The following is a 12,565-nucleotide window of genomic DNA, read 5'->3' as shown; positions in this document are numbered from 1 at the left end:
GCGAGGTCTTGGTGGAGAAACCGGAGAGGACGGAGGCTGTCGGGTCACCGATGCTGCAGAAAATCTAGCTCTCCAGAAATACCGAAAGGCGGCTAAGTTTTGTTCAGAATGCGTCCCTAATTCACCGACTTTGATTTACAGGGAAGAAACCTAACCTTCTGATAAAAGCTTCGCTATTTTTTTATTATTCCTGGAGAGCTACTTCGCCTCGTTTCCAAACATGATCGGGAGAGGACTGTTCCTTTTGACAATCCTGTCTAGCTGCGGTAAGAAAAAGAACAGACAGCTAAACCTTGATGAAGTTGAGCGATATGAAGACACAGACGGTTGGTTGAAGGAAATCTGCATTAAGTATTGTGACTGCCGGGGTTCCGCACCGAGGACAGCGACAAGCGCATCTTTAATTGCAATGAATTCACCTGCGCCTTTGGCACAATTATTCTCGTTACTAAAACAACCAGAGGCTTGTAGTAACACAGCGAGTGAGGAAAGAAAAGCGCACGCACACAAAGGAGCTGTAGGGATTATGAAAAGCATGTGAACAAATAAACATGCATGATTTTCTTTTCTCTCTGTGTTCTTGTTCTCTTGCAGTCCTTTCATTGCCAGTGACTTCGAGTCAGCTGGAGAATGAGGACGTAAAGGTAAATATTTTCTTATTGTTTTTGGTAACATTTTCTATTCTAATATTAGTTTTATTGGAGCAACAGAAAAGCAAAAAGCAAAAAAGAAACTAGTACAGGTTAGTGTTAACCTTCTTAAATCGATACTTCAGGGATATTCTTCTTGTCAGTATGACAAATAATACAAATCCACTGCATTGCCTTCTAGCTGCTCTCCAGCTGCACTCTTAAGGCACGCAGTGATTAGAAATGTTTAATCCCAATAATTTAAAGCTTTAAGCACCTTCATTGTGAGGCAAACCCACATTTGCCTTTGTAAAAATCAATAGAAAGCAATTTGAGATCAATGGAGAGCCTTGACCTCCATGATTTTGAGGATGCTAAATCCACTGACAGAGAGGGAGGGAGGGAGAGAGAGCTTTCCAGAATAAGGTTTGGAGAGACAAGACTGCAAAAGGGAAATGTGGATCACTTCAAAGGTCTTTTGTGAAGAAGCTGGGCACCTTTAAAAAAAAAGAAAAAAGATTGTGAAAAATTATGTATGGATGTAGTATTGGCGCAATGGGAGTTGAAATAATTTTGATCCCTCATCTAAAGAGATTTATATCTTTCAATTAGTGGCTAAGTTAGCACACAAGCTGCATTCAAAGAGTCTCAGACTCATATGCTGCTTTTGATTCAGTTTAATTCATCTTGCTTGCAACAGCAGCTTGTTTTACTGTAATTCTCACTTTTTTTGGGATCATTTGGGGACTGTCTCTCCTCTGATTCTGGATTGTGTGCATCCACAGGTGATGAAATGCATCGTGGAGGCGCTGGCAGATGTCCTATCGAGGCCACACCCCATGCCTGTCAGTCAGGAGTGTTTGGCCACACTGAAGACAGGTAAGCAAAAGAAGGAAGACAGTTCGGCAACACTGAGCATAATCAAATGTCCTTTATTATTAAAAGGGGCTGTTAGCATGGCTCAGTGCTGCAAACAACTACATTGATAGCTTAAATTAGCACAGGCAACATGCACGTAAAAAATGAGTTATTAATGAAAAAGAATTGATTTTGCAATTACGTGTTAGAATATTACCTAAAACTGAAGCATGTCGCTTCTTCTACTGCACACAGGCTGCACACACATAAGGACTGTAAGATAACCCACAGTCTGGCTATTATCTAGTCCCATCTAAAAACACCAATAAAACTTTGATTTTCACATAAAAACATTTCCCAGACTGTTGGATGGTGTTATCCTCTCTGCTGACCTTTTCTTAACATCCTCATATCTTAAACATGCTGCAGAAACACAGTGCGTTTCCTTCATATTGCCCCATCGCGGCAGTGTTTTAGGTTTTAGTTTTACATTCCATTAATCTGAGGGTCTAATCAGCTATAATGTATTTTCCCCTCTGTTGCCAAGTGCTTGCTCATCACAAAACTGATGGCTCTCTTAATCTGACTATGCTAAATGCCTTGGGATATCATATTTTCTGATTTGGCCCCATGGGAATAAAATCAAAAATGGATGTATGTTTACATCATTTCTAACCTTTACCGATTTGCGAGGGCACTGGTAGAGGTCGCTCCCTGTTTATAGATTTATACAGATTTCCCTGGTCAGTTATTATCATCATCCCCACCCTCACAGCTGTCATTCCCATATAAAAGAGCGGATTAAGAGGCCAGGCCTTGCTGGAAAAGTGCTGTATTTTAGAAGAAATCCACCGTTCTCTCGTAACGCGTGCATAGCGCTCTGATCATAAGGTTAATGGATTGATGCAGTGAATGCTGGGTAAAAGTCTGCTGCAGAGTGTTTTATTCAGAGAGGTCACTAGGACTCGGTAAAGACGATTCAGTTACATAGATGGTGTTTTACCTTGATGTCGTCCTTGTTGTATAAAAAAAAACACACACACACACAAAAAAAATCGATCACAGCCTTACTCATCGAGCGTTTGCTACTGAGCGGGTGCTGTGAGCGGGAAACTGTACACCACCGTAGGGGATGGAAAGAAAGGAGAATGGAGAGGAGGAGTAAAAGGAAAAGAGAGATAACTGATTGATACAAGAACATGATACAGTACAGTGTCTCTTGCTCCTGCTGCTGCATGCTATATGCAGTGCTGTTTGTGGGTCAGCAGAAAGTCCAAGTGCTCGCTTGCTGCTGTGGGAGTCTCTGTGGGCCAAATGATTAATTGTGCTCTTGCTTTGAAAGCAGTAAATTCCAGGGCAATTAACTCTGATGAATCCACAAAAACGTGTCTCTGAATCCTTTGAAAACAGTGAAAAGGGAAAGATGTACACCTGTGATTTACCCCCTACAGCATCAATTCCCTGCCTTTTATCTGCTATTTTTTTTTCTTCTTCTTCTTCACTGTTATGTTTGCATTTTAATGTGTGTGTGTGTGTGCAGATGACCGACTTGTTACTATCCTTCGTCATCAAAACTTTCTGAAGGAGATGCAGGAGATCGCTGCTCAAGGTGAGTCACGGATTACTCATCTCGTTTACGTGTGCATGAAGATAAGAATGATGGAAGGCTCGAGCGACTCATTTTCATTTAAGGTGGTCGGGGGAGAGCTGATACGCCTACAGCAGCAGCACCGACCCTTCAGGCTACAGATGATGTCCTTGGTGAGCTGGACCTTCCTATACATCATGTGGTTATGCTTCTTATTTTTTATGGCGTATCTAATCGGTGGGTTAAATGCAGCAGCTGTGACAGTGATGTATAGTTTCCATTATTTATGTTTTTCAGCAAAGTCGCGCTAAAAACACATCAAAAGTGCTGAGGTAGATTTAACTTCTGCTGAGGCTCTGTGAGGGAAATAAATCAGAACATGTATGACGTCCTTCCACATAACAGCATACCTAGATTTTTTTTTTTTTTTTTAAATCAGTGCTAGTACCAAAGTCAATCACACAGTGGGAAGGAAAAACAAGAATAGCAATTTGAATGTGGTCAAAGAAGAAGATAATGGGCTTTGTTTTTTTTGTTTTTTAAATTGTCTGGGTTACATATGCCTCCTACTGTCAATCAAAAACATGGGGGTAACAACAATAAACCCCATAATAAACTGTAGTACTTTTGTGTAAGCGCCTTCTTTTAACATCACTAGAAAATCAATTTCTTCTAGTAAATTAAATCCCCACTCTCCCCTATTTTCAGATCGATCCATGTTGGAGGCTTTAGGAGGCCCCGGCGAACGATCTATCCTGTCCAAGAGGACGGGAGCTGGAAAAGATGAAAAGGAAGCAGGCATGGAAGACGGCGAGTTGCAGGGGGACAATGAAGCTGAAGAAGTGCAGGTGAAACGGGAGAGTGATGAAAGCCCGGGAAGCCACGTCTCTGAGTCTGCAGAGGAGTGGCGGGAGGGCGAGGATGAAAAGAGGGAGGAAGATGAAGAAGGCTATGACAAGAAGCGAGCAGAGGAGATTTCAGAAGAGGAGAGCAAAGGCAAGCACACATTTCCTGGTCCTTCTTTGAAATTTATGTGTTATAAAGTAAAAGTAGCATAAGGAAATTGGAAAAGGAGATCGAGAGTTTGGCATCTAAAGATGCAGTCGAGTTTTTTATTTTGATAACACAGGCCACTCAAAGCAAATGAAAAGATGTAACATTAATGGTAGAAGCAGGATCTTAAGACAGAGACAGCGGTGAAATAAAAACTGCCTTGTAAATGGAAACTGCTTGCTATCTCAGGGCTGGCTGATTGATAGAAGCACTTCCATCTACATGATGAATCTCAGCCCCCTCACTCGCAGGGGAGCGAGGCCAGCACGGCTGGCAAAATGACAGCTCGTCAACAGGAATGAATGAGTAGCTCACTGTTGGAAAATTCAAGCGCTCGGTTACAACTGCAGTCATCTCGCCGTACTCTCTAAAGTTATCAAGACTGCAATCAGCTCGTTCTATCTCTGCAATGTTCAACAGAGAAATTGTTTTATTTTGAGTACAATGAAATAGTGATACTGATTCTGCAAAATGAAGCTTCAGCCAAGTCATCTGATCGCTTCAGCCATGCTGATAATTCCCATAAAGCATTGCTAGCACTACTGAGGTCCAGTGCTGCCAGCTGGCAAGAAATATTTCATTACAAGAAGTGGAATCTTGCTGATGGTGGAGACTTTTCTGGCAGCGGCCTAGCAGAGGTGTTTCAGTGAGAAAAATAATAAAAATAAATCTTATTCTTTTCATATTCCCAGATGATGGATCGGATGAGAAGAGAGACGCACGCAGAAAGAAATCAAAAGACGAAACATCCGATGAAGAGGAAGAGATGACCAAGAGGCTCTCACTCTTCCATAAAAACAAGGGCAAAGAGGAAGGACGTCAGGAGGAGACAAAGCGAGGGAACAGGGAGAGCTTACAGCGGTGGACCAAGGCAACCAAGCCTTTGCTGCTGAAGAAGAAAGCAGCCACAAAGGAGGAGCAACATGAAGTGCCTCATCATTCAAAAGAGATAGCGGAGGAAAAGGAGGAGAAGAAAAGAAATGCTCAGAAGAGTCCAGAGGAGAAGGAGCTGCAGATGATTGCTCGAAGAGCACCAGAGGAGAGGAGGGGGTTGGAGGAAGAAGGGAGCGCCAGCAGAAAGTCAGAGGTGCTCGTTCCCCTTCTTTTGTGAGATTCACGGTCTGAGAAACAAAAATAAAAAGTGTTAAATCGCTTAAAGGAATCTTTCCACATGCCTAGGAGATATAGCAAGCCACAACTTGGCTTAAAATAAAAACTGGAAATTGTTTTTATATAACCTCCAATAAAACCGCTAATTAATAATGACACAAACAAGAACACCGAGAGCATAAAGAGGATACTTAAACTACTTAAAAGTTTTATGATGTTTTTATTACAACATGGTGACGTCAGCCTGTTACAGCATCGCTGTGGCATTGTAAGGTGACGTGCTGGAAAAATAAAGAGTCCAAACATATTGTTGTAAAGCTGATAAGACAAGATATAAAAAAATATGTTTAAAGTTATACTGATTTTTTTTTACATTTGGTGTGAGCTTGACTACGACATAACTTTCACCAAAGTGAAATCATCTCAAGCTGTTATTGGGTGTCTTCCATCAAACAAAATGTGAACATTAAATCTTGAAAACTGTGGACGCTAGACTGCTAACAAACAGACAAACAAACAACCGATTATGTACTCCCTCCATTTTGGGGGTAAAACAACAAGGAGTGTTTGATTATCTTTTTGGGAGTTAAACCATAGATCTTAGAGATGGACATCTCCGTTCTGTGTTGTTCAGCTATAAGAGTATACCAAAGAACATCATGTCGCATTCAATAAGCTGTGAAACCAGTGATTGAGACCACAGATGCATCAGAAAACTTGATCAAAGGAACCAAAGTCTAGATTTCCATCAGATATCTGCCCAACCAGACTTCTTTTTGAAATCACAGGGGTCGCCCCCTGCTGGCCATTAGAAAGAATGCAGAATGTTCCTCTTAGAACTAGGAGTTGCATCCATCTTTGATATACAGTGTATGGCTGTTTCTAGTCTAATGATACATTCATATTTAGATATGAGGGATTTCTCTCAGCAAGTAAGAAGGAAATCCTTCCTGAATGCAATGAAATTGTTCCTCAGGATGTTTTACCTGTTTGCTTCTAAAGCAGGATTCTTCTTACAGCTTGACTCCCTGCAATATCTTGAAAGGTAGCTATTTACACTGCAATAGCCTTGATGGATGCAAACTGCAACACAGTTGTTATTAAATTGAAGGTAAAGGATGCCATTCTGGACGTTATCTGCGCTCTCTCTAATAGATAGGACATTCGAGCCACGAATAAATATGATTGTTTGCACTGCTGGTGTCCCTTCTCTCACACGCTGCCTTCTCATTATACCTGCAGGAGCCTGAGATTGAAAGTCTGGCAGCCATCGAGTCAGAGCTTGAAAATGTTGCCCAGAAACTCCATGAGCTGCGGCGAGGCTGAGAGAAATCGAAAGGGGGAGAGAGAGAGAGAGAGGGAGAGAGAGAGATTGGAACAAAGTTTGACACCGCAACCTCCTCTGCCTCCTCGTCCTCCTCCGCTTTACCAGCTGCCTGGTTTCCACAGAGCGTGTGAATGTGTGACAAGATTTTTGTCTTTCCGCTATTTTTCCTGAGGAGGCCCGACCGCCGCAGCCTCACTCGTGACGTTCACATAGAGTAGCATACAGTAGATGCACATTGCAGCTAGACGTGCATACTAACAACACACAAGTGCGCGCGTACCGTGCATTTGCGTGCGTAACATTTCAGAAGATTTCCGAAGAAAGGCGACTTGTTCAGCTTCATTTTCTCCGACAATCACGTCTCTGTTTCTGTAAACGTATCTCTTCTGCTTTTTAGATTATCTCAACGGTGCGCACTGATTCATTGTGAAAGGTTAAGGCAAATCCAGGTATACACCTACAAGGTGAGGTTGTACAGTAATGGCATGTATACATGTACAAAGCTCTTTCTGGAATGCGCATTTACTTACAAAGTTAAAGATAGAGAAGACTTAGATGATTGTCATAGATGCAGTTGATGCAAATCAAGCCAAGGCAATAAGTGATTTTTAGCGGATTAATGTCTGGGGTGTGATCTGTACTGAATTTATGTAAGAAAATCAATAAATTGAATAGTTTATCTGGAATTCTCTATTTGGTGACTGTTTTTCATGCCTCTAAAGTCAGCTTATTATTAACATATTAAAGGGAGAGTATTAAGAGTCATTACAGGACCATCACACTGTATAGATTGATCTACACAACCCACACAAACCTATAGGATCCACTGCAAACTTAAATTACAAGTGTAGATACAGTCTGTGCTTGCTTGTGGGCGACAACGCTGACAACATGAATCATCAGCATGACACACAGGCTGTTGACACATTCTTTTTCAACGGGCAATTTAACCTTTGTTTTGGCAGCAATATGAAAATTCTTTGGTTGTTACTATTAAGAAGAAAATATCTAGAGTAGATATTATCATACAGTGTTAGCTGGGTTTTTTTTAAATGCTGCATTTTAACAGCAATATGTCAAGAGCTGCCGAGCGAAACATGGACTGGAAGGAGTCAAGAACACAATGTGGGCAGTGGAGAAACTAAAATGTGAAAGTTCTGCTTTCTTTGGCAACTCGAGTAAATATAGCTGCTGTAGGCATGACTCGAAATTGAATCATGTACAGTCAGACAAATGCAGTCTTGGAAAGCCTGAATACTGCATCTGAAGGTAGGTTTTGCACAGAAAATTCAACAGAAAAATTTAGTTACTGAACATAATCCGAGATCACAGATAACAGTGACAATGGGGATAGTGTTTACTGGATATTTTGTATTAGTTATATTTGGAACTTTGCATCTCTACACTATTCAGCCAGCTGTTACAAATATAGTTCAGGGTTTTTAAGGTTGTGAAAGGGCACCAGATGGCAGCATTAGACCATCTCTTACCTCTTTTTTTCAAAGGCGAGAAACGCAACAGCATGATTAAAATGCACAATGGTCATGTTTGCATGGACTCTTTTCCATTTTCCTTTATGTGTGTTACAAAAATAACTAGAAAACACATGAATAAATGCATATGCCATTAAACTTAAAACATCCTCTCTTATATTTGTCTGCTTTTATGTACATAATTTAATTGCATGACACACAGCTTTCTTGAGTGCTTGCACTGCACCATGTTGCATAAAACCAGCACGAATATGTAAGGCATCCATGTCGTAGATAAATGGAGGGATTTTTATAGATTACTTCAATTAGCTAAACAAAGACATCCTTTATGTTGAACGCCTCTTTAAATCACTTGAGCCTGAAGGCCTGCTCCGATGACTGAGGCTATTTTTTTTCTGAGTGAGTGATGCACGAGTTCATATGGTGTCAAAACCTAACAGTTTAGCAGAGCTACGGTTAAATGTGCTTTCAAATGTCGGCTGAAAGCCAAGAGCTAATGAAGCCGTTGTGGAGCTGGATCTCAGTCTCGGATCAAAGTTAAAGACAGACCAGTTCATGTTTGTATAAAAAATATAAGATTTTATTTCCAGCTACAAAGTCAAACATGTAACATTTTTGTCACACTTCTCAATAAAATAGTAAAAAATAACCAAAAATACACCACTGATACATTTTGAAGCACAGAAAACATTTTGGCTTTTTAAATTAACTTAAACTGTACACATATATACAAAGTATATACATCAGTATTTTTTTAAAGGAATGAAATTACAATTCTTCCAGTCTCTTCTTCTTCTATTTTTGTACAAAATAGACATTTTGTTCCTGTAGATGCTTTTTCCCCCCTCCTTCTGACCTGAATCAGTAATAGTCAAAATGTTTTTTTTCTTCTTTTCTCAGTGCCGTGGCAAAGCCCACTGTACTCCATTATCTAACCCTAAACTCAGCATGCTGCTTGCTTTCTCATCCAGGGCAGAAACTCTGACCTTTCCTCTACTCTGTAAGCACAGTGAAAAGCGTACACACAGACAAGGCTAAAATTTAGACACGCACACACACAGACACACACATACAAGGACACATTCAGACCTGTTTGGACAGGGAAACACTGGCCTGCTGTGGACTGCATGCTCCCTCTACAGCTGCTTAGAGTTTACAGGTCTGGTCTTGGACTGGGAGGGTGGAGGGACTTATTAGACACCTCATTTAGAGAGGAGGTCAACGTTTAGATAAGGTATAAAATGCACACAGTAAAATGGACGGGTTTGTAAAAAGGCTTTCAAGGGAAATGGGCGGAAACCTGACAGCAGGTTTGTCAAAAAAAAAAAAAGAAGTTATAGTGCAGGGATCTTTTGGAGCTGCTAAGCAACCCTCTGTCTGAGTCTATGAGGCTGATGTTCATCAGCTGTACAAAACATACAGGCACTAAGACGAGCGCCTGGGCTACTTTTACAATGAGAAAATGGCAAAATAAAACATGATAAACATATATACTGAGCTGCAAAATGAGATGGAGTTGTGTTTGTTTTCAAGTCAAAAGCGCCTATCGTCCAGGAGCGGCTCACGCCATGTCTCCCATCATCTTCTTGTAATACATGGATTCGAAGATGTCGTTCTCCCCGGGGCAGTTGTAGTGGCAGGCACAGGACTTGATGAACATCATGTGCTTCTTCATGACTTCTCCATCAGGACATTTGAACTCCATGGGCAGGGTGGTGGTCCTGTGTGGGGTGCAGCAGCGGCCGTCCAGGCAGACGCCGCAGAACTTTGGCCTGTAGGACTTGGTGGTGGTGCAGCCAGAGATCTCAAACTTCATGGGTTTGGAGACTCTCGGAGTACGGATGCACTTTTTCCCTTTCTACAGGAGGAAAAAAAGAGGAAAGAGCAACTTCAGCAGGGTTTCTTTTACTGATATGCCCAAAGGTCACGAGTGTGGTGCTGTTTAACGAGAACTCACCCTAATGCTCTGCTCCAGCTGAGACTCGCATGGTCTCACCATGCACAGCCGGGTCTGTTTTTCTAGGCGGCATTCACGGTTATCGTTGGTGACCCTGGTAGATACTCCCAGGCCGCATGTCTTCGAGCAGGCGCTCCATTCAGTCGTCTGAACCAGGCAGTTCTCTCTCATCATAAAAGGATCTGGGCCATAGGTCTCCTCCTTCCTGTATGCTGTAAACACAGGAGGAAACGCTGGGTTAGAAAAACTGTGCTAATTATGCTGTAACCTGCTGTAGCCTTGTGTTCTTCAAAAACAGACACTTACCAGACAAAACAGGGCCCATGAAGCTTTTTGTGGTGGGAGTTTCATTCTCCTTTGTGTCGGAAGAACCACATTCCCACTCCTCACAACACTTTCCAGGCACTTTCACACGCCTTGGGTTGGGGCAGTCTGGGCTGGGCAGCCGGATGTCCATGGAGCAAAGAGGCACACAACCGATGGCTCCGTCCAGACAGGTACACTGGTACTTGCAGCTGCTCTGGAAAGTCTCTCCACTCCTGTACACCGTTCCGCCAAACACACAAGTGGCTCCGTCTCGAGCTGTCAAGTAGAATTTGCAAGAGAAGGGTCATGATTTGCTTCATACATTGGATTTATTGCAGACGTCATAGAAAAGATCAGCCATGAGTGGCACACCTGTGCAAACTCCTATGCGTCTGTTGTTGGGAGCTCCGAAGTCACAGTAGAGGCCTTTGTGCGGGTCACAGACGTCTTTCTCAGTGCAGAGCTCCCCCATCTGTTTGGCACACACCCTGCAGCAGCCACAGCCATCCAGCACCAGGCTGACACCTGGGGGGCACTGAGGAGGGGTGGACGGGCACGAACACTGGCCGCTGCACTCCTGACCTGCAGCCTGAAAACAGGCACACACACAGACACATTCTCTGGTAAATATCATGCCCACGTTGTGTGCTAGAAACACAGACACACATCCAACACACTGGCTCTTAAGACAAGTTTAAAGCACTGGCTTCACCATTCAAGTCCAGCTAAAGCCAAAGCCTACACCAAAACACTAAAATGAATTATTTTTTTCTGACTTACCATGTAGGAAAGCATGATGCACAGCAGAGGCAGCAAAATCATTTTCTTCATCTCAGCAACCATCTTCTCTTGTCTTTAGTAATTAATTTAGATTCTTCCAAAAACACCTTCTCGGAAAAAGTCGTCCTTTAGCGTCAGAGTTTTGAGCTTGAGAAACTTTTCTGATCAAATTGATCTCTTGTCTTGTTCCCAACTGCTGCTCCGGCTCACTGTCTTTTTTATTTTTCCTTTCTTGGTGAAAGCTAGAGTTTAGCTTCGGTAGAAGAGTTGATCTGAGTTCTGACTGCAGAGTGGAGCCTCCTTTATACCCGCTGGCCCTCGCAGCACGTCACTGGGGGCTGAATGGAGAGCCAGCCCTGGACAAACATGGACATACTTGGCATTCTTTCCTCGCTTCCTGCCCCCCACTCCAGACATCCCACATTCCTGCTGTCTGAAGGCAAGGCTCTGCTGCTCGGCCAAACAACACCGTCTCTCTCTCAGAGCACCTTTCATCTGGATTGGGAGGTTAAGTCTGGTTACAGTCCTGAGACCCCACACTGGGAATTCCTAAAGACTGACTTCACAAACAGACAGCCAGTACCTATAAATATTAATTTTTCAAAAAGAAAGAAAAGGGGAAAGGCAGCAACAGTTCAAAAGTGAACCCTCAAATAACTTGATGAGGAGGAAGGACAGTGGAAATAAAACAGGTAGAAGCTCATAAGCAGAAACATACAATAATTAAACAAACTCCAAGAAGTTTAATATGTGGTTAAAACTTTAAGCCCACAACAGCATTCCTCAGCCCTGGCTTCAAAGGCACATGACAGCATGTACTTTAGTACGTTAACAGCAAGCGGTTAGTGAAAGGAAATTCATTTGAGTCAATAACTTGAGCTGGTTATTTGTCAAGGTGCTTGTTCCAGCACAGAGACCTGGCAGCTGTTGTCTAGAGACTTTGTCTTCTATGCCCATGTGGTTATTTCTGAGACACTGCAGCGGCATTCTTGTGCACTGACATCAGTGGCTGGACTGCAGATTTGATTATTAGCTACTCTTTTAAACACATTATCATTAAGAACTCATTACCGTGAATGAAGCGTTTTGTTTCTGAATCCCTCCTCATGTGCTGTACGTGATATACCTGACCTGATTCCCTCCAGACTCTCTCAGTGAATTTGTTCTGCAGATAGAGACTCATCCGAATGTGGAGCAACTCAGAGAGGTTTCTTTGCTTGAGTAACAGTGCCAGTTCCAAAGTACAGAAATAACTGATTATGAGTAAAAGTTGTGATTTTTTTAAAAGTATTACCGGCTTATTATTATTGAAAATTTGCCCTTTGTGCTAATAATGGCAACTGTCAGTGACAGAACCTGCAGTTCCACATATAACCACATGAGGCTGACACCAAGAGCAGTTCAGCATGGTGGAGGGGTGGTGAGCACCTCACATCAGGAAGGTCCTGAATGTCAATACAGGAC

At 42.4% G+C, this 12,565-nt stretch overlaps 2 protein-coding genes across 2 annotated transcripts; one reads left to right on the top strand and one right to left on the bottom strand.

Moving 5' to 3' along the window:
* On the top strand, positions 1–7,264 carry chga (chromogranin A). The gene is made up of 8 exons (XM_080882397.1): positions 1–266; positions 595–644; positions 1,415–1,508; positions 3,028–3,096; positions 3,180–3,248; positions 3,784–4,071; positions 4,821–5,215; positions 6,481–7,264. Exons 1-8 carry the CDS (start codon positions 221–223, stop codon positions 6,562–6,564), a joined length of 1,095 nt encoding a protein of 364 aa, XP_080738523.1. The 5' UTR covers positions 1–220; the 3' UTR covers positions 6,565–7,264.
* Positions 7,265–8,616: 1,352 nt separating this feature from the next.
* On the bottom strand, positions 8,617–11,438 carry ccn2a (cellular communication network factor 2a). The gene is made up of 5 exons (XM_080883784.1): positions 11,102–11,438; positions 10,694–10,910; positions 10,322–10,597; positions 10,016–10,227; positions 8,617–9,916 (listed from the first exon to the last, which is right to left on the bottom strand). Exons 1-5 carry the CDS (start codon positions 11,162–11,164, stop codon positions 9,620–9,622), a joined length of 1,065 nt encoding a protein of 354 aa, XP_080739910.1. The 5' UTR covers positions 11,165–11,438; the 3' UTR covers positions 8,617–9,619.
* Positions 11,439–12,565: the final 1,127 nt, after the last annotated feature.

Source organism: Rhamphochromis sp. 'chilingali' (genome assembly GCF_963969265.1).
Source record: "Rhamphochromis sp. 'chilingali' genome assembly, chromosome: 5".
Taxonomy (NCBI): domain Eukaryota; kingdom Metazoa; phylum Chordata; class Actinopteri; order Cichliformes; family Cichlidae; genus Rhamphochromis; species Rhamphochromis sp. 'chilingali'.
Note: the sequence above shows the minus strand (reverse complement) of the source record. Positions and strands in the feature narration are given on the sequence as shown.

Coding starts and splice junctions, on each gene's coding strand:
- chga (XM_080882397.1), top strand. CDS start 221: ATGATCGGGAGAGGACTGTTCCTTTTGACAATCCTGTCTAGCTGCG. Junction 3,249..3,783: donor GGCTACAGATGATGTCCTTG/GTGAGCTGGACC, acceptor CCCTATTTTCAG/ATCGATCCATGTTGGAGGCT. Junction 5,216..6,480: donor GCGCCAGCAGAAAGTCAGAG/GTGCTCGTTCCC, acceptor TTATACCTGCAG/GAGCCTGAGATTGAAAGTCT.
- ccn2a (XM_080883784.1), bottom strand. CDS start 11,164: ATGGTTGCTGAGATGAAGAAAATGATTTTGCTGCCTCTGCTGTGCATC. Junction 10,911..11,101: donor GCATCATGCTTTCCTACATG/GTAAGTCAGAAA, acceptor GCCTGTTTTCAG/GCTGCAGGTCAGGAGTGCAG. Junction 9,917..10,015: donor AGCTGGAGCAGAGCATTAGG/GTGAGTTCTCGT, acceptor TTCCTCCTGTAG/AAAGGGAAAAAGTGCATCCG.